Source organism: Esox lucius, chromosome 5 (genome assembly GCF_011004845.1).
Source record: "Esox lucius isolate fEsoLuc1 chromosome 5, fEsoLuc1.pri, whole genome shotgun sequence".
NCBI classification, from domain to species: Eukaryota; Metazoa; Chordata; class Actinopteri; order Esociformes; family Esocidae; genus Esox; species Esox lucius.
In genome coordinates, this window is record NC_047573.1 from 29,990,771 (window position 1) to 30,011,916 (window position 21,146).

General features: G+C 40.9%; 1 protein-coding gene across 1 annotated transcript in view; it reads right to left on the reverse strand.

Moving 5' to 3' along the window:
- The window catches only part of LOC105028469 (E3 ubiquitin/ISG15 ligase TRIM25-like), a 61,547-nt gene extending 51,395 nt beyond the window's left edge, over window positions 1-10,152 (reverse strand). The window contains exons 1-2 of the mRNA XM_029119673.2: window positions 9,548-10,152; window positions 4,251-4,346 (exon numbers count right to left, since the gene is read on the reverse strand). Of these exons, the coding sequence (XP_028975506.2) occupies window positions 4,251-4,346; window positions 9,548-10,102 (651 nt within the window). The 5' untranslated portion in view covers window positions 10,103-10,152. The remainder of the gene's footprint in view (window positions 1-4,250; window positions 4,347-9,547) is intronic.
- Between the last annotated feature and the right edge of the window lie 10,994 nt (window positions 10,153-21,146).

Consider the following 21,146-nt stretch of genomic DNA (forward strand, 5'->3'; position numbering starts at 1 on the left):
GGATTTGGAGGTACTGATTTTCACACTCGGCTGCAAACCGTCCCAGCGCATGCTGAAGGTCCTGGTTAGAAGGGGCCAACACGACAACATCATCTGCAAAGAGCAGAGACGAAATTGTGTGGTCCCCAAACCTGACACCATCCGGCCCCTGGCTGCGCCTAGAAATTCTGTCCATAAAAATTACGAACAGAACCGGTGACAAAGGGCAGCCCTGCCGGAGTCCAACATGCACTGGGAACAAGTCTGACTTACTGCCGGCAATGCGGACCAAGCTCCTGCTTCGGTTGTACAGGGACCTGACAGCCCTTAGCAAAGGACCCAGGACCCCATATTCCCCAAGCACCCTCCACAAGATGCCGCGAGGGACACAGTCGAATGCCTTCTCCAAATCCACAAAACACATGTGGATTGGTTGGGCAAACTCCCATGAACCCTCCAACACCCCGTAGAGGGTATAGAGCTGGTCCAGTGTTCCACGGCCCGGACGAAAACCACACTGTTCCTCCTGAATCCGAGGTTCTACTATCGGCCGTATTCTCCTCTCCAGAACCCTGGCATAGACTTTCCCGGGGAGGCTGAGAAGTGTGATCCCCCTATAGTTGGAACACACCCTCCGGTCCCCCTTCTTAAAAAGAGGGACCACCACCCCGGTCTGCCATCCCAGAGGCACTGTCCCCGACCGCCACGCGATGTTGCACAGGCGTGTCAACCAAGACAGCCCCACAACATCCAGAGACTTGAGGTACTCAGGGCGGATCTCATCCACCCCCGGTGCCTTGCCACCGAGGAGTTTCTTGACCACCTCAGTGACTTCAGCCCGGGTGATGGACGAGTCCACCTCTGATACCTCATCCTCTGCTTCCTCAATGGAAGAAGTGACAGCGGGATTGAGGAGATCCTCGAAGGACTCCTTCCACCGCCCGATGACATCCCCAGTTGAGGTCAACAGCTGCCCACCTCTACTGTAAACAGCGTTGGTAGGGCACTGTTTCCCTCTCCTGAGGCGCCGGATGGTTTGCCAGAATCTCTTCGAGGCCAGCCGATAGTCCTTCTCCATGGCCTCACCGAACTCCTCCCAGGCCCGAGTTTTTGCCTCCACAACCACCCGGGCTGCAGCCCGCTTGGTCTGTCGGTACCCGTCAGCTGCGTCAGGAGTCCCACAAGCCAACCAGGCCTGATAGGATTCCTTCTTCAGCTTGACGGCATCCCTTACTTCCGGTGTCCACCACCGGGTTCGGGGATTGCCGCCTCGACAGGCACCGGAGACCTTACGGCCACAGCTCCGAGCGGCCGCTTCGACAATGGCGGTGGAGAACATGGTCCACTCGGACTCAATATCTCCAGCCTCCCTCGGGATCCAGTCGAAGCTCTGCCGGAGGTGGGAGTTGAAGATCTCTCTGACAGGAGACTCGGCCAGACGTTCCCAGCAGACCCTTACAGTACGCTTGGGCCTGCCGAGTCTGTCCAGCTTCTTCCCCCGCCATCGGATCCAACTCACCACCAGGTGGTGATCAGTTGACAGCTCCGCCCCTCTCTTCACCCGAGTGTCCAAGACATACGACCGGAGGTCAGATGAGACGACAACAAAGTCGATCATCGACCTGCGGCCTAGGGTGTCCTGGTGCCACGTGCACTGATGGACACCCTTATGCTTGAACATGGTGTTCGTTATGGACAAACTGTGACTAGCACAGAAGTCCAATAACTGAACACCACTCGGGTTCAGATCAGGGGGGCCGTTCCTCCCAATCACGCCCCTCCAGGTGTCACTGTCGTTGCCCACGTGGGCGTTGAAGTCCCCCAGTAGAACAATAGAGTCCCCAGTCGGAGCACTTTCCAGCACCCCTCCCAGAGACTCCAAGAAGGTCGGGTACTCTGCACTGCCGTTCGGCCCGTAGGCACAAACAACAGTGAGAGACCTATCCCCGACCCGTAGGCGCAGGGAAACGACCCTCTCGTTCACCGGGGTAAACTCCAACACATGGCGGCAGAGCTGGGGAGCTATAAGCAAACCCACACCAGCCCGCCGCCTCTCACCATGGGCAACTCCAGAGTGGTGAAGAGTCCATCCTCTCTCAAGGAGTGTGGTTCCAGAGCCCAAGCCGTGCGTAGAGGTGATCCCGACTACCTCTAATCGGAACCTCTCAACCTCACGCACTAACTCAGGCTCCTTCCCCGCCAGCGAGGTGACATTCCACGTCCCTAGAGCTAGTTTCCGTGTCCAGAGATCGGGTTGTCTAGGCCCCTGCCTTCGACTGCCGCCCGATCCTCTTCGCACCGGCCCCTTATGGTCCCTCCTGTGGGTGGTGAGCCCACGGGAGGGCGGCCCCACGTCGCCTGTTCGGGCTGAGCCCGGCCGGGCCCCATGGGGGAAGGCCCGGCCACCAGGCGCTCGCATACGAGCCCCAACCCCGGGCCTGGCTCCAGGGTGGGGCCCCGGCTGCGCCATACCGGGCGACGTCACGGTACACATAATTTTAATCATCATATCCCTAGATATCTTGTCCATTTCATTTTTGCATCTATCCTGTAGTTGATCTTTCAGTTCAGAGACTGATTTCTTCACGCTCTGAAAGCAGATGTTTGGGTAGACAGTGATGCTGGGTAAGACCTCAGATACAAGAGAAGCACAGAGAGACTGGAAACACTACAGAAAGGGAAACAAACAGGTTTTGATAAACACTGAATTAAGTTCAAGAGGTAGCCATTACATAGTATTGTACGGTAAGTTATTATTACATAGTATTGTAAGGTAAGTTAGTATTACATAGTATTGTAAGGTAAGTTAGTGTTACATAGTATAATACGGTAAGTTAGTATTACATAGGTATTATTACAGAGTATTGTAAGGTCTCCCTCGGGTAGGGCCACAGTGTCGCCGGACCCCCCCCCGTCTCTGTTCCAAGGTGTTACGCTGCTATATTATTGTGCTGGGGGATATGAGGAATGCACTTTCTAACTTTTCTCAGTCTCCTCCAATTTTACATTTTAGGAGGAGATGAGGTCCTGGTCCACACCTGTGGAGTACCTGGTTTGTGGGGCCCGTTGCTGTCCCTGTCCTTGTCCACCTGGTCATACTTTTGACCTAGTCTAAAATCAAATAGACTCTGGATTTAGCCCAGAGAAATTTATAAATTATTCCAATTGGACTCTTAATATCTCACCCGGCACAGCCAGAAGAGGACTGGTCACCCCTCTGAGCCTGGGTCCTCTCTAGGTTTCTTTCTAAAATTAGGCCTTCCTAGGGAGTTTTTCCTAGCCACTGAAATCCAACACTACTGTTGTTTGCTCTTTGGGGTTTAAGGCCGGGTGTCTCTGTAAAGCACTTTGTGACAACTGCTGTTGTAAAAAGGGCTTTATAAATACATTTGATTGATTGATTGATTAAGGTAAGTTAGTTATGTCACCTGGATGAAATGGATGTGATCCTCTGTGTGTGAGAGCTGCATCAACTCAACATCTCTCCTCCTCAGCTCAGCAACCTCCTTCTCCAGTTGTTCCAAGAGTCCTTCAGCCCGACTCACTTCAGCCTTCTCCTGAGCTCTGATCAGCTCCTTCAACTCAGAGCGTATTTTCTCAATGTAGCAGATCAGCTCAGTAAAGATTCTCTCACTGTCCTCCACTGCTTCCTTGGCAGAGTGCTGTTAGGACGCAGAGACAGAGGAGGGGTCAATTTTAACAAGCTAATTTGCTTGTCTCTCACCTGTAGATGTTAAAATATATATGTACAGTGGATTCTGAGAGTGTTTAGACCCCTTCTCTTTTTCCACATTTACAGAAGTATTCAGAGCCTTTGAAATAGAGCTCCAGTGCATTCTGTTTACATTCTGTCTACCTTATGTTTACATTCTGCTTGCATTGATCTTCCTTGACTTATTTGGATCTGTGGAAAATTAAATAGATTGGACATGATTTGGAAAGGCACACACCTGTCTATATAAGGATTCACAGGTGACAGTGCATGTCAGAGCAATAACCAAGTCATGAGGTTGAAGGAATTGTGTGTAGAGCCCTAAGACACGATTGAATTGAGGCACAGATCAGAGGAAGTTTACGAAAAACGATCTGCTACATTCCAGGTCCCAAAAACACAGTGGCCAGCTCCCCAAGTGTGTTTGTGATTCCAAACTTCTTCCTTTTAAGAATGATGGAGTCCAATGTGTTCAGGGGTTCAATGTTTGAAATGTGGAAAGAGTTAAAATCTGAATACTTTGCAAATGTACTGTATCTACAGCAGCCCCAAAACTCACCTTCAGAGAGTCCACAGCCTGTCTAAGCTGCTGAATCTCCTTCTCTCTCTCCTGGATTCTCTTCTGGGATTTCTGATGTTTCATCACCAACAGTTTCTGCAGAGACATACATGTTAATAAATGTAAAGAGACCTACAGGAAATTGTTTTAAGATTGTAATGTCATGTGGCCTCAATTGAATTCAATGTATTCATCAAGCCAAGTTTGGCCTAACAGATTATTTCAAAATATCAACAATGTTGGTAATTAAACTCAGATTCAGCCACAGTTACTCAAGGTGTCCCCAGGGCTCAGTACTTGGTCCCCTACTTTTCATTATCTACATCCTTCCCTTGGTCAAATCCTCTGTCACTTTAACTTTCATTTCCACTGCTATGCTGATGATACACAAATATATCTATGAAGCCAAATTGAGCTAAAATGTATTGACTGTAAGAAAAGAAAAACTTAACTGAATTATTTCATAGTATGAAAAAACTAAATATGAATAAAAATGGATTCAAGCGTGGAAAAAGTGTATGCTAAAATCATTCAATGGGTTTTCGCGTCCGATCTTAAAATGTCTTCGTTCAAACACGTTTTTTCCATGTTCGCTTGAATCCATTTCCATGTACAATTTCTTCCCACCTTCGTTGGAGTCATGTTTTCTCAAAACCATGTTTTGAGCCTCTATTGGCATGGAGGCGGGGCTTTATCTGGGCATTGAATTTCTCGCACCCGATTAGCCTTAGGCTAAAAGTGTGCATTTAAATCATAGGCTAAATGTGTGCATTTAAACAGAACAGAACTGTTATTCCCAGGTTTCATCGACGTCACTGTTGCCATGTTGACAGACACAGATATTGGTGAAAGTTTAACGTGTTCAAGTGACTGAAGTTAGACAGGGGCTATTTACCATTTGTTCTAAGCCTAATGGTTTGGAAACGTGTGATGGCAATTCCATCGATCAGAACACTTAAAGGAGGAAGTACAGAGACAAAATTCTCTGGGCACAATTACGTTTTATTATTTGCAAATAAGAGAGACGCATCAAACGCACACAAACAATCAATCGAGGAGTCTCTAACTTAATATATAACAGTTTGTATTTATAGTGGAAAAAGGGGTGCGGTAAGTTGCTAGCCATCTGTCTTGTGTCACACAGGTTATACCCAAAGGCGGGCTGTCCCCCCACCTTATCCTTCCTGCCATAATGTTTACTGTTGTGTTTACCTAAAGGGGCCAACTGACCTTACTTCCCCCCAAGGACCACATTCCTAAGGAACATTCCTTATCCCTTCTTTGTCTAGGCAGGAGAACATGGCCCAAATACCTAATAATCCTTTGATATTATACAGACATGTGTGTCACAATCAAAGTAAAGATTTACATACCAGCCAATGGAAAGACAGACATTTCTCAAATGTACCTTAGTTTAAAATGTCCATAACACATGACAGCAAAAATATCCAGTTAATGAGTTAAGTATAAACTTTTTCCGCATTTGAATTTAGTTTATTTGACACCCCAATAACAGCCCATTTTTTTTACATTAAGAACATATGTATACTAAATGAACATCATTAATTAGTTAAATAAACCATAGCACACACATTAGACTGTGCACTGCTAGGCCTGACTAGCTGTGAGTTTACTGTGTTTTACATGCTCCTATCACCCTGGTCACCCTTAATATGGGGGGAGATTATGTTGGGGTACATAGTACCTCCAGAAGGCGTTAAACTTTCATCAATATCTGTGCCTGTGACCATGGCAACAATGACGTCGATGCAGCCTGTAAATAACAGTTTATTATTCGGTTTAAATGTACACATTTAGCCTAGTTTATACAACTCTTAAACTTCTCTCCACAGTTTGCACTGGAAAAGCAGTGCATGGAAAGGCTATGATTTTGTGTGATTCATGGCTAATCGGGGGCTAGATTTCAATGCCTAGATAAAGCCCCGCCTCCAAAACTTGGTTTAGAGAAAACATGATTCGAACGAAGGTGGGAAGAAATGTATGAAGTTAGATATCTGGCAAAAGGTTAAGCGTACGTATTGTTAGGATCGTAAGAAAATAAATTCGTAAATTGGTATGTTCGTAAAAAATGTCAGATGTAAAACATGAAACGCAAGCGTGAAATTAAATCTGTGAAATTACAAACACCCTTTACGATTTTCCACATGTTAAATTCTTACTTTACGTCACCATTTATTTGTTTACAAATCAGTTCTCTAAACACAAACTTCTGTCAGTAATCTGGCATCTGCAAAGATAAAACCCGAACGTAGCTCTGGTAAAGCTAGCACTGAGCGCTAGCCCAGTGTTCAACCATAGTTGCCATTCCGGATATTATGTTCAAAATAAAAGTCCATAGCTGTTTTTTTTAAGGCTGCTTAACAACATTACAACATGTATGTAAAAATACTTGTGTGAAAGTGACACGGACACAGTATACCACTGCATAGAATATCCTTCTGAGTTGCAAAATATAATGAAGTGACTTAGGTCAAGGTATTGTTTAAATATTAGTCTGGCATGTGCTATTTAATTGCTGTGTTCTGTACATACTATGTATGATGGCTGTATGTGGCCTGGAACTTCTATAGTAACTAACATTTCGTTAGTTATTCAGTTATTCAGTATTTTAACAAATTCTCATTTTATATCAACAACCCAGTGGGAAAAAACGGAAGACCCATAAAGCAACGCTGTTTGAGTATTTGGGACCACAACAAGTGTGTAGGCCAACACAATAATAAAATGTCTATAAGTTGGAGTGATTTTTATTACACATGAAACCTATGCACAAGAGCAGTTACGCACATGAAAATCAGCAATCACTATGCATGTATGAAGAAAGAAGAGACTTTTAAATTGAAATCTTGCATGATACCTATTTCCAGTTTCCCTGATTTCCGGTTGGTCACACAGATTCTGCTTGTTATATTAGCACTCAGAAAGTTTCGGTTACGTTTTGTGGGAGTTTGAGATGTAACTACCAAAACTACAGATTGTGATGCTGTATTTTAGAATTGTAAAACTAGATTCGTACAAGCAAAACATATTTGTCAGTCATCGTAACAGGGTGTTTCAAACGTTTCGTATTTTGCGAATAACTTTACGATCATAGCAATTTACCGATGGATTTTCTTAAAATCCCAACAATACGTACGCTTAACTTTTTAGCAGATATCCACATCCCTCCATAAGCTCCAAATGTTTCAAAACTCTGCAGCCAGACTACTCACTCAAACATAGTCCCGGCAGTAACACCCGTATCCTCTGTGTGTTACACTGGCTTCCTATCTCCCAACGCATCAATACAAGATCCTCCTACTGATATATAAAGCCCTAAACAACACCGCCCCTGCCTACCTCTACGATCTGCTTCTTCCATATCAATCTACACACTCATTCCGTTCCAGAACTGCAGGCCACCCCATAATCCCCAAGTCCCCGTTCCAGAACTGCAGGCCACCTCATAATCCCCAAGTCCAAGTTCAACGGCTTTGGTGTTAGGGCATTCTCTAGGTTTGCTCCCAGGCTCTGGAACTCCCGAAAAAACATCCCTAACTCTGAGACTATCCCCATCTTCCAGTAGCGACTCAAGACTCATCTGCTCAAAATCGCCTAGCCCTAATCCCATTCTCTTAAATGTATTTGTTGGTTTGTTTCTGTTCCATGTTCAATTTGTAAAGCATCTTTGCATCCTTAAAAAGCGCTATATAAATATAATGTATTATTATTATTATTTAATTAATTAGTTACAAGCAACAAAAAAAATGTCATCGATTAGTTGGATGTGTGGGACTCAGCAAAAAAGTAAAAAGAAAGATTGTAAAAATGTTGGAGGTTGTGGACACACCAGTGGAATGATGTATACAACTAAATTCATCAGCACTTAACACTTAAGACACAAAAAAAACAATCTATGGAATAATGTGTCCGCATGACAGAGATGCACACATTGTAGCCATGACGATAGGGTTAGGAGAGGGCACAGAACCACTGGTGGATCTACAGGTTGGGCCACCAGTGCTCCACCTGAAATCGTATTGGACCCTTTTTGGTTAAAGCAAAATATATAACTTTATGCTTTCTAATTTGGGAATCTCTGGACAGTGGGGAATATTACATATTGTTTAGCAAAGTTCTTATTTAAAATGTAAAATAACAAGCAAACTTCTAGTGTATACCACCCAGGTGGTATTTAAGAATATTTATAGTTTTAAGAATATTTATAATTCCCTGTTCCACGTGTTTGTCCACTGTGTTCAGGTATACCAACAAAGTGCTACACCGAATCAAAGAAGTGTACGTGACAGATGTGAAATAGTCTGGAGATGCCGTGGTAAACGTTATGCTGCCTACAACATCATCCAGCATGACTGGTTTGATGGTGAGTCAGTGATGTCTGGGGAGGCATATACTTGGAGAGTCGCACAGACCTCCACATGCTAGCCAACAGTACTCTGACTGCTGTACCAGGATAAAATCCTCAGAAACATTGTCTGAACACTGGTGCAGTGGCCCTGGGTTCCTCCTGGTGCAGGACAATGCCCGGCATCATGTGGCCAGAGTGTGTAGGCAGTTCCTAGATGATGAAGGTATTGATGCCATAGGCACTTGGGGGCCGTACACACTACTGAGTCATATTATGAGTTGCCGTGATGAAATTCATGCAAGTTGGAACAGCCTGTGATTTCAATTGTTAACTTTGATTTTCGGTGTGAGTTTGAATCCAGCCCTCAATCGGTTGGTGACTGTTGTTACGTCATTTTGTTCCCAACTAATGACACAATGTACAGTTAAGATTTAGAACTTTAACATATTTTGTTAATCGAGACCCAATGTGTGATTTCAGTGTTCCCTTAATTTTTTTGAGCAGTGTATTGAAATTCTATTGCAAAGAATGGTATTTCTGCTAAGACATTGACCACATTGATTAATGGAGATGGCTAAGCAAGCCAACTAAGTTTAGCTTCACTGCTGATGGAGGAGGTGGATTATTTCATCAGACAGATATTTGATAAGAAATTCTAGATCATTCTCTTGACTTTTCCTGACCCATGGTTGTTTTCATATTTTCCGGCACTAGTTAATAAATAAATCCAATTTATTGCTACGTTAACATATGAAGACAGGCCAGAGGAGATTATTTGGTTGTTTTTGCTTATCCAGTTAAAATATTTGACAGAAATGCTTCTGGATATATGTTATTACACATATTTACAGTTAATTAATACATATATTAACAAAAATGTTACATACATGTATGAACACAAACTATATAGCTGTGGTATTCCTCTTACCTGATTCTCAGTCCTTTCTGCTGCAGCTGAGACTGTATCATGTCCTTTATGTTCATCTATTATACAGAGCAGACAAATACACTGTTGATCAGTATGACAGTAAACTTCCAGTAGTTTGTCATGATGAAAACAGATCTTCTCCTCTAGTTGTGTGGAGGCTTGGACCAACTTGTGTTTTTTAAAGGCATTATGAGGCTGGAGGTGAGTCTCACAGTAAGAGGCCAGACACACCAGACAGGACTTGACAGCTCTGAGTTTTCTCCCAATGCAGAAATCACACTCCACATCCCTAGATCCAGCATAATAATGATCAGGAGGAGTAGCGGGGAGTTTTGTCTTCTTCAGATTTTCCACCAATTCAGCCAGGATGGTGTTCCATTTTAGAACAGGTCTTGGTATGAAGGTCTGTCTGCACTGGGGGCAGCTGTAGATACCCTTGTCATCGTCCTGATCCAAGAAGCCATTAATACAACTCATACAATAGCTGTGTCCACAGGGAATAGTCACTGGATCCTTCAATAGATCTAAACAGATCAAACAACTGATTGAGTTCATGGCCTTTTAAACTCACACAAATGGAGCAAGAGAACCAGAGATTAGTTTTGTTTTCCTTGAAATGTTTTGTCAGAGGAGTGGCCTGGGTAATATCTGTGACATCCTGTTTCAGTGCTAAACTCAGATGTCAGATAGCAGGTCCAGCCACCAGGTGTCATGAGTGATCTATGATAGCCAGAGTGTGGACATTATCGCAGTTCTTTGGTCTACAACATATTTTTTTCTATCTATTTCCGAACAACATTCCAGAAAAACTTCAGCCAATGTTGCCAGAGTAACAGCCAGTAAATGTAGAGGAAGAATGTAGCTGAAAAAGAGACCTCGCAACTTACACTACAACTTTGTCTATATAGTCAGAGATGGGCAAAGATACATCAAAATGTATTTTAAAATAAAATACCTTAATTTTGAATGTATCAAAATAAAATACAAAATACAGCAGCCACACCATGTACCAAAATAAACTACTGTATTTTTGTGTTTTAAATATACTCAAAATTATTTTACAAGGGAGCATGACATAATTTAGTAAACCTTTCATCTATCGGCCTATTTGATCTATCCCTTCTCTAGTACACTGACTCAGTTGATTAAGTAGACAAATACAAAAACTACCTCCAGAAGACGTCATTGATCGTAAAATGTAATTGATGACTTTGTGTCAAGTTCCAGATTTGCAGCCAACATATCTCTTACATATATTGACAGAAGGTACACAGTACATTTTGAAGTGTTAAAGTAACACTTAAAGAGTTCAATTTAACACTATTCCCAAGTGTATTTGGTCCCACCTTGAATTAGTGTCAAATTGACTCTTTTTATAGTGTTAGAATTTTAGAGTTAATTTAACTCTAAATAGAGTAGAAATCTAACACTTGCTTACACTGAATAGTATATTAAAATTTTAAAGGTTAAATAACACTGGAGTGTAAATATTACCCTTGGAAGAGTTGATAATTTACTCTTCTAGAATAACAAATGTGATTGAGTTTGATTCCAGTCCAGTTTTACACTGCATTTGAGTTATTAAAAACACTCTGATAAGTGTTGATGTTACACATTATTGTGTTGATAATTGACTAGCCAAAAATTCCAAAAATTCAGTAGTCAGTGCCAATACCAGTAAAATAACACGATTCTCAATGCCAATTTTGATACCACGGTAAGAAAAAAGACTTTCTAAGATTCCATGTATTTTAACTGGAAACATGAACTTCTTTATTCAAATATTTGAAAAATATCAAAATGTCATAAAAAGACATACAAAACATGTGCAATAGAGCACATCATAATATAATAAGTACAATGAATGGTCATAGTGCTACAACTAGTTTGCCCAGACACATTCCAATTCTAACACTGTATAGTGTCACGGAAATAAATCTCAGCAGTATTAATTTTACACTTATTTAATTTCAAGTTACACCAAATACACCATTAAGTGAGTAAAAATCACAACTTACCACAAAATATTGCATTTCAAATTTGTATTCTCAGCTCAACTATGTCAGGCTAAAATATGAAGAATACAAATCCCTTTTTAAAACATTGACCTTAGGTCTCCATAAAATGGCAATAGGGAACAACATACAAGGAGGAATCCATACTTCATTTAAACATCAAAAGGTTTAAAGTAACACAGTTCATTAATGTTGATAACCTTTTGAACCCTGTCTGGATGCATCCTGACCTTAAAGGCATAGTATTGGTGATCAAAACACATTGTTTCCATCAGTTTTCCACAGAGCAATACACAGTCATCTTTCACAGCAATAATTTAGATTATTAATGGTAAGAAACTCCCTCCAGACAGCTACAATAACTTTAATGTAGTTGAAGTGTGCACTGTATTATCAAAAAATAAATAAAAGTACCTGATCAGGACGCGATATCAGCAGATACTTATAAAATTAATCGGATAGGGCGCTTAAAAAACTTGATCGGGACATCCCTAATCATGACTTCAAAAATGTTTTGAAACCATGTAATTTACAATGTATATTAATGTTATTTTAATTCTCAGAGAATTTATTCAAGAACAGAATTTAAAATGTCATAATTGTCTTACTTGCTTGGCTTCTGTATCCAGCCTCTGGCGTTTTTGGGAGGGGCTATCTGAAATGATGACTGTATACTCAGAGTCCTAGGTATCAAGGGATGATGGTTGGGACTGCTCAGGAGATGCCACAATGGAGACAGATTTTAACCATGATTTGAAAAGCAGAAAGAAGAATAAAATCAAATGACATATAGTTCCCACATAAACCCTTACCTAAGACACTTATTTAATAGACACCATGACCTTGATAAAACAAAGAAATAACTTATCCATTAATTTATTTAACTGAAACAAACCTGAGTCATATTTGATAGTTAGCACCCCAGTTGAGGGATCCTTTACAATATCCTCAAAAACATCATCATCCAATTCAGTCCCCGAACTGTCAACAGCTTTCACACCTTCTGTTACAGCTGGGACACCAAACTTTGCAAATGCTAGAAAAAACAGGGATAAAAGCTTGTGTAAACAAAAGTAAATTGTTATTTATATAATAATTTCACAATGTACAACTATAAAATAGGTTTTAAACAAACACTTAAGTGGTTAAAATCATTCCAGTTCCAAAAACCTCAGAACTGATGTCCCATCATTTTAGGAATATTCCAGTATATCAATTTTAAATAGTTAAATTCAGATAGTTCAAATTCTTACCTGCAATCAAAAACCTTCAGATTTGGCTCAGTTATTCTGACAAATTTTTGGACATCTCCAAGTTTAGCTTTAAGCAGCATGCTCCCTGTAGTAAAATAGTATCAGTACAATTTTTAGTTAAAAAGTTGATGTGCTTATTGTAGCAGTATTTCCTCAAATAAAAACAGGTCACAATTTTAACACACATAAGAATCTCTTACATTTTACATTTTATGTTACTGTCAAACACATTAAAAAGGATAACATCTGATTTTCATCTTTGCCCGCATAATTACTGCAATTGTTGGGTCTTTGTATATTATAGAGTGTGGTCTAGACCTACTCTATCTGTAAAGTGTCTTGAGATAACTCTTGTTATGATTTGATACTATAAATAAAAGTGTATTGAATAATGTTAGCTAAACGTTATACCATAAGTGTGTGCTGATATACTGCTTGAATATTTTAACAGTACTGCTATAATATGCAGGGAAAAAAATAACATTACACCGCTTAAGCAGTGTCCAATGTTAATGTCTACCCGCTGTTAACATAATAAATCCATGCTACCTGCGTATAGTTAGCTAGTCAAGCTAACATTAAATGTAGTTTAGCCAACTCCCCTTAGTCTTTGCTATGTTCCTGTAATATTTGAAGTGTTATTGTTGTAATAACTCTGAAAGAGTCCATGTACTATGACACTGCATATTTTACACTACGGAATTTACTGTGTATATTGTCCATGGTTCCTTGAAAAGGCGAGTCAACGTGTTTATTGTACCAAGTATAGTCATGTCCAAATCAAGAGTCAGTTGAAATAACCAATGAAATAATTTCATTAGGAAGTGGTAGTTGGTCCTGTTCTTGCATTGGTTTCATCACCGCTTCCTCCATCGGTTTCATTATCCCTTCCACCATTGGTTTCATGATCCAGGTTTGCATTGACATTAATATCCGATCCATCTGCCTGAACTGCTTCAGTAAAACAGAGCCGTTCTTTCACAACCTCCTGAAAGGCTTGGACATATAGGCTGGCTGACCTGCAGTGCCGGCCATACCCTTTTGGGGGCCCATAGCAAAATTTTGCTCTCCCCTAGTGGTCTGGAGCTCACCAGCGTAACTCCTCTCGATTATTCGATAACTTATTCATGTCAACAATAGAATAATCTTAAATGCCAATAACCTATGAGGCTAGAGCTATGCTTTGGCTTTGAAATCAACTTGATAGCTCCACTACCACCCCTTTCTATGTATTATTTTTTGTCGTTAATTTTTAAAAGGATGAGACCTTCAATACAAACACATTCTTGTATTTTTTAAATTAATTAACCATTTAAATCCAAAATTCTGTAGCATAAGTTGATGATGACATAGTGGATGAACTGATGCACTGGGTGGATGGTGATGCTGCGGAGAATGTCCATTCTAATAGGGATGATTTGTTTGCTAATGACGCCAAATGGCGTTTGGCTCTGGCGGTTATAGGGGGTAAAAAAGGCATGGCATTTCTAGTGTTAACACCCTGTAGGTTCTCTCCAATTTCTCTAAACACGTCAACTACGATCATGATGAACTTGTATGAGAATCTGTCATGCCAAACACACCCCTCACACTCTTGTTAGTTATTATGCTGTCTATTTGAGTTCCTTGTTTTCACCTGCATCTCACTGGTTATTTTGTCATTCAGTTTGATACCATGTGGTGCGTTTCCTTGTTGCCATTAAAAGCGAAAGAAAATCAGTGATTATCTGTTTTGTTATTTTTTGGTTTTGCTTCTCCTTTTTATGCACTCGCTAACCTCGCACCTCACACTGATGGGGGCCTTGAACCTCTTCGGCCTTTATGGGCTTTGGACTGGGCCTATTTCCAAATTGTGCCCTATGGCAGAGTAATGTTTCAGTAGTATCTTAAGCTTTCTTGCACCAGCACCTTTTGTGTCATGAAGACTCTTCACAATTTCACAATTCTTGTGATTGCAGACTTCTCAGCCACCAGTTTTCCAGCACGTGTCATGGCCTGCCCATCCTCACTAAGAGAGTAGAGGCCCCTGTTCCTCCTGAGTCGAACAGGAATATTGCATTGGGTTCTTGATCTCTCTGCGAATTCCCCCTTTAGATCAGTCCAGTTGGCATCCTTTCTAATGTCTGTGAGATCTTTTGTGGAAATACTTCAACTGATGTATACTTGGTCCTATACATGTATAAATGGGTTACTAGTTAAAGGTACCGAGCCCCCATGTTTGGATAAGGAAAGGAATATAGTTAGAGAGGGATCTGGTATTTGCATAGGGGGCATCCTTGACCGGCACCAGCAGACTAGATGGTTACTCGTAAATCAGTAAATCTGTATTTTAATGTCTATCTGTTGTTTGTCCACACATTGTGACTCCTCAAGAGTTGAGAAAGTTACCCATGTGAGGGTGGACAGCTTGTCCCTTGTGTGAAGTCCAGGATATGTGATGGATACTATAAATATGAACTGTTCATGTATTAAGTTAGAGACTCCTCAGATGTTTATGTTTGTAAGCATTTGACACGTCTCTCTATTTGCAAATTAATAAACTTAAATTGTGCGAGATAATTTTGTCTCTTTAAGAGTTCTGATCGATGAAATTGCCATCACAGATATTAGTTCAAGTGTTATATATTATATAGTACAACAAGTGTTATATTATATATTATATATAGGACGACATGGCTGCTTTGGCATCACCCTGGTGGGAGCAACACATACAGAACGTACCTACTTAACGCTGACTGGAACCATAGCATGCAGGTTCTGATCAACATATACTTTGATGATTGTCTGACTGTTGGGACTCACAAAATAAACTGTATCCCATAGCATTTCAAATTGGTTTCTTGAACATGACAATGAGTTCACTGTACTGAAATGGCCCCCACAGTCACCAGATTTCGACCCAATAGAGCATCTTTGGGATGTAGTGGAATGGGAGCTTCGTGCCCTGGATGTGCATCCCACAAATCTCCATCAACTGCAAGATGCCATCCTATCAATATGGGCCAACATTTCTAAAGAATGCTTTCAGCACCTTGTTGAATCAATGCCACGTAGAATTAAGGCAGTTCTGAAGGCGAAACAACTGTTTTAACAACTGGTTTATAATAATGTGGAGATCTGTGTGATCTTGTCACGTCACATATGTAAGTGCTTACAAATGTTTATATCTCATGAATATGAGACCTTAGAAGAATCAGCTTACATCTCCTCTATGTTGTTATGACAATGCTCTATACTGAATTACCCACTTACAGTGGGGCAAAAAAGTATTTAGTCACCCACCAATTCTGTTCTCCCACTTGAAAAGATGAGAGAGGCCTGAAAAAAAATCCAGAAAATCACATTGTAGGATTTTTAATTTATTTATTGGTAAATTATGGTGGAAAATAAGTATATGGTCAATAACAAAAGTTAATCTCAATAATTTGTTATATACCCTTTGTTGTCAATGACAGAGGTAAAATGTTTTCTGTAAGTCTTCACAAGGTTTTCACACACTGTTGCTGGTGTTTTGGCCCATTCCTCCATGCAGATCTCCTCTAGAGCAGTGATGTTTTGGGGCTGTCGCTGGGCAACACAGACCTTCAACTCTCTCCAAAGATTTTCTATGGGGTTGAGATCTGGTGACTGGCTAGGCCACTCCAGGACCTTGAAATGCTTCTTACGAAGCCACTTCTTCGTTGCCCGGGCGGTGTGTTTGGGATCATTGTCATGCTGAAAGACCCAGCCACGTTTCATCTTCAATGCCCTTGCTGATGGAAGGAGGTTTTCACTCAAAATCTCACGATACACGGCCCCATTCATTCTTTCCTTTACACGGATCAGTCGTCCTGGTCCCTTTGCAGAAAAACAGCCCCAAAGCATGATGTTTCCACCCCCATGCTTCACGGTAGATATAGTGTTCTTTGGATGCAACTCAGCATTCTTTCTCCTCCGAACATGACAAGTTGAGTTTTTACCAAAAAGTTCTATTTTGGTTTCATCTGACCATATGACATTCTCCCAATCCTCTTCTGGACCATCCAAATGCTCTCTAGCAAACCTCAGACAGGCCTGGACATGTACTGGCTTAGCAGGGGGACACGTCTGGCACTGCAGGATTTGAGTCCCTGGCGGCGTAGTGTTTTACTGATGGTAGCCTTTGTTACTTTGGTCCCAGCTCTGTGCAGGTCATTCACTAGGTCCCCTAGATTTTTGCTCACCGTTCTTGTGATCATTTTGACTCCACGGGGTGAGATCTTGCGTGGAGCCCCGGATCGAGGGAGATTATCAGTGGTTTTGTATGTCTTCCATTTTCTTATAATTGCTCCCACAGTTGATTTCTTCACACCAAGCTGCTTACCTATTGCAGATTCAGTCTTCCCAGCCTGGTGCAGGTCTACAATTTTGTTTCTGGTGTCCTTTGACAGGTCTTTGTTCTCGGCCATAGTGGAGTTTGGAGTGTGACTGTTTGAGGTTGTGGACCGGTGTCTTTCCCAGATAGCAATGAGTCGGCGGACCAGCAGCGTGTATATATATATATAAAATTTAATATTTATAGCATGCAGTTTATTAAGAATAATGATTGATCAAACCAGACAAATTTCCCTTTGGCGTTTTAATTCCACATTTCAAAGTACAGTAACTGTCATTGAAACTAGACGTGTCAGATCACTGAAATATAAATAACAGGAAAAAATAAAATATATATATATATATATATATACACTACAGAACATGCAGGTTTCCAATTAGGTTAAAAAAAACCTTACAAGCAAATTATAACACTTGAACTTGAACACTTGAAAATTGTTTAATAATATAAAGAGGTCAGCTCTGGGATGAAAATAATTACCTGTAAACATTACAACAAGTAATGTTGTAATGTTTACAGGTACCAAAGAATGTGCAGGATAACAAATAAATCGATATAACATCACATTGTCAAGCCATTTCTAACAATAGGATAAGTGGTAATAATTTAGAGTAAAGCTCTGGAGTAGAATAGACCATTATAATGGCATTGCTGACCTGTAGCACAAGATTTACACTGTGCTGCAATAAGATCTGTGTCTCTTGTATCTGTGATAAACAAAACTTGGCATATATATATATATATATATATATATATATATATATATATATATATATATATATATATATATATATATAAAATACTGAGGAAAAAACAGTAGTAGAACAGACCATTATAACTGCAATGGACTGTGGCACAAAGATTTACAAGCTATATTTAACAATAGAATAACAGTTAAGCAATGTGACGGAATGAAAAAAGCTAATGTTAAAAACAGAGTAAGTAGAATATTTGGTACCAGGTAATGTGCAATATCAAGTATGTAAAGAGGTATGAAATAGGATTTACAAAATATTTTTAATAGAATAACAGTTAAGCACACTGATGGAATGAAAGTAGAATTTTGGTACTAGTTAAATGTGCAATATCAAGTAACAGGTATGAAATAGGATTTACAAACTATAATAGAATCGTTAAACACTGAATGAAATAAGCCAATACTTAAGTTAAAATACAAATAAGTTAATTCAACAGTGAACAGTGTGGATTGGGTGAGTGTAGGCTGGCACTTCTGGCTTCTTGATGTTACTGACTGCAGGATAAAGAAAGTGTTCCAGTTGTCAGTGATGCTGAGGTGTCAGTAGTCCGCTTAGGTTTAACCTTTTCACGCGTGAGTTTCAAATATTCCTTACTGACCCCCCAGCGTGAGTTTTTTTGCACATGACTTCAGTACTCTCCAGCATTTGAACTCACGCCAGCATTTGAACAGTCACCTTGCTAGGTAAGGAACACTACATGCATTGCATTGCAAGCTTCTCTCGTTGACTCAAATTCTAAGAGCTGCAAAAGTTGGTTGATTTATAACTGTAGCTAGCTAGAAAACGTCAGCTAACCGCTAGCAAACGTCAGCTGCCCGCTAGCTAACAAATCGTGACCAGTAATTCAGTGCAGTGAAAATGAATAAACTATATAAAATGCATACAACAGGGAACGTAACTTCTAGAAAGTTTTTGCAATGGTTTTGATCGGTAGTAGTCGCTAATATAATTCGTTTTTGTGTATTAGTGTTGGCTGTCTGTTGGTACGTAAGTAACACGTCCCGATTTGAATGCTTTCTACCTGGTTAATATCATTGTAATTGTTTCAAGACCATACTATCAGGAAATAAAGTTATAAACACTGTTTGAGCTAAATGTGAGTAAATAATAGAGCGGTTTTACCAGCCATTGTTACGTTACTTGTAGCTAGGTATGCTAATGGTGCGTTCTAAACATGACGTTCTTATCACACCGGTGTGATCGTACGCTTCAGGGACCACTCTAGATTGATCACACCGGTGTGATCGTACGCGCCAAAGGGTTTTAAGGGGTCGGCTGTGGGTCCCTCTCAGCTGTGCAGCGCCTTTTTCCGCCTTCACGGTCAGATGCTCCTTTCAGGAAATGTGTAATGCACCTACAGGGGTTCCCAGAATAAAAGAATAAAGTAGTCAGTCCTGGTACCTCAAATACTAAACTATGACATTTATATTTTGGTCTACTACATGTACAGGTGGCCCCAGTGGGAATTAAACCAACAACCACAGGTGTTGTTTGCAAGTTGTACCTGATTGCCCAGTGCGAGCAAACGTCTTCAACATTGTCCCAACTTGCTTCACCTGCCCTTGAAGTGAGCCACTTTCACCCGAAGCTACAAAATGAAAGGCATATGGTAATTCTGAACCTACATTACACACAAAAAAGTAAAATTTAAGAAAGAGTGCATGTTCTCACCTGCTCGTGCATTGCCTTCCCTCAGGGCTTGGTTCTCCTCCCTCAAGAGCTTGGTTCTCTGCCCTAAAGAGCTTGAATTTCATTCTGGAGTCTCTGGAAATCTACATAAAAAAATTGAAAAAATAAAAAAACAACTAAAGACATCATTTTCAATATTGCTAAAAAACTGGACATTAAGACATAGGCCTAGAATATACCTTCATAACTGAGAACTTTGTGCTGTACACGAGATGCCAGGGGAGTCCAAGGGCCAATAACAAAGTGATGACTTTCTACTATTGATAATCATTGAAGTAAAAATATGTTTGAAGTTATTGCATACAATTAACCTTTTCACGCGTGAGTTTCAAATATTCCTTACCGACGAGTTTTTTTGCACGTGACTTCAGTACTCTCCAGCATTTTAACTCACGCCAGCATTTGAACAGTCACCTTGCTAGGTAAGGAACACTACATGCATTGCATTGCAAGCTTCTCTCGTTGACTCGAATTCTAAGAGCTGCAAAAGTTGGTTGATTTATAACTGTAGCTAGCTAGAAAACGTCAGCTAACCGCTAGCAAACGTCAGCTGCCCGCTAGCTAACAAATCGTGACCAGTAATTCAGTGCAGTGAAAATGAATAAACTATATAAAATGCATACAACAGGGAACGTAACTTCTAGAAAGTTTTTGCAATGGTTTTGATGGGTAGTAGTCGCTAATATAATTCGTTTTTGTGTATTAGTGTTGGCTGTCTGTTGGTACGTAAGTAACACTTCTTGTCCCGATTTGAATGCTTTCTACCTGGTTAATATCATTGTAATTGTTTCAAGACCATACTATCAGGAAATATAGTTATAAACACTGTTTGAGCTAAATGTGAGTAAATAATAGAGCGGTTTTACCAGCCATTGTTACGTTACTTGTTGCTAGGCATGCTAATGGTGCATTCTAAACATGACGTTCTAATCACACCAGTGTGATCGTACGCTTCAGGGACCACTCTAGCCTGATCACACTGGTGTGATCGTACGCGCCAAAGGGTTAACTAGTTAGGCAAGAACAAAGATGACTACAGATTTTAAATATATAAACTAAAAACAATGTAAACATAACATTGCGTTACACAAAAAGGAAACATGTACTTACTTAAACGATGGTAGTCGATGACTTTGCTAGCTAGCAAACTGCAGGCTGTAACTCGCGATTGAGCGACGAACTGATGCGAATGCGTGTCCAAACCAACATGGCTGGTCGATTTTGAGAGTAGCCTTGTATTTCAAAGCGGCTGGCCGCCAGACGGCCGCGGCCCATTAGACTGAGGCAACTGCCAGAGAAAATGAAGCAGTCGGACCGCCGGCTGTTTGCCGGCGGCATCTCGCAAGAAATGGGAGTGACGTATCCGGCGGCAAACGTTTCATCCCCGCCAGCCAGAGGCACCTATAGCCGACAACTTAGGGCCGGCGGCAAAAAGAAGCCATGCAATATTTTTTGCTATCTGGGTTTATACTGATAACAAGTTCAAACAGGTGCCATTAATACAGGTAATGAGTGGAGGACAGAGGAGCC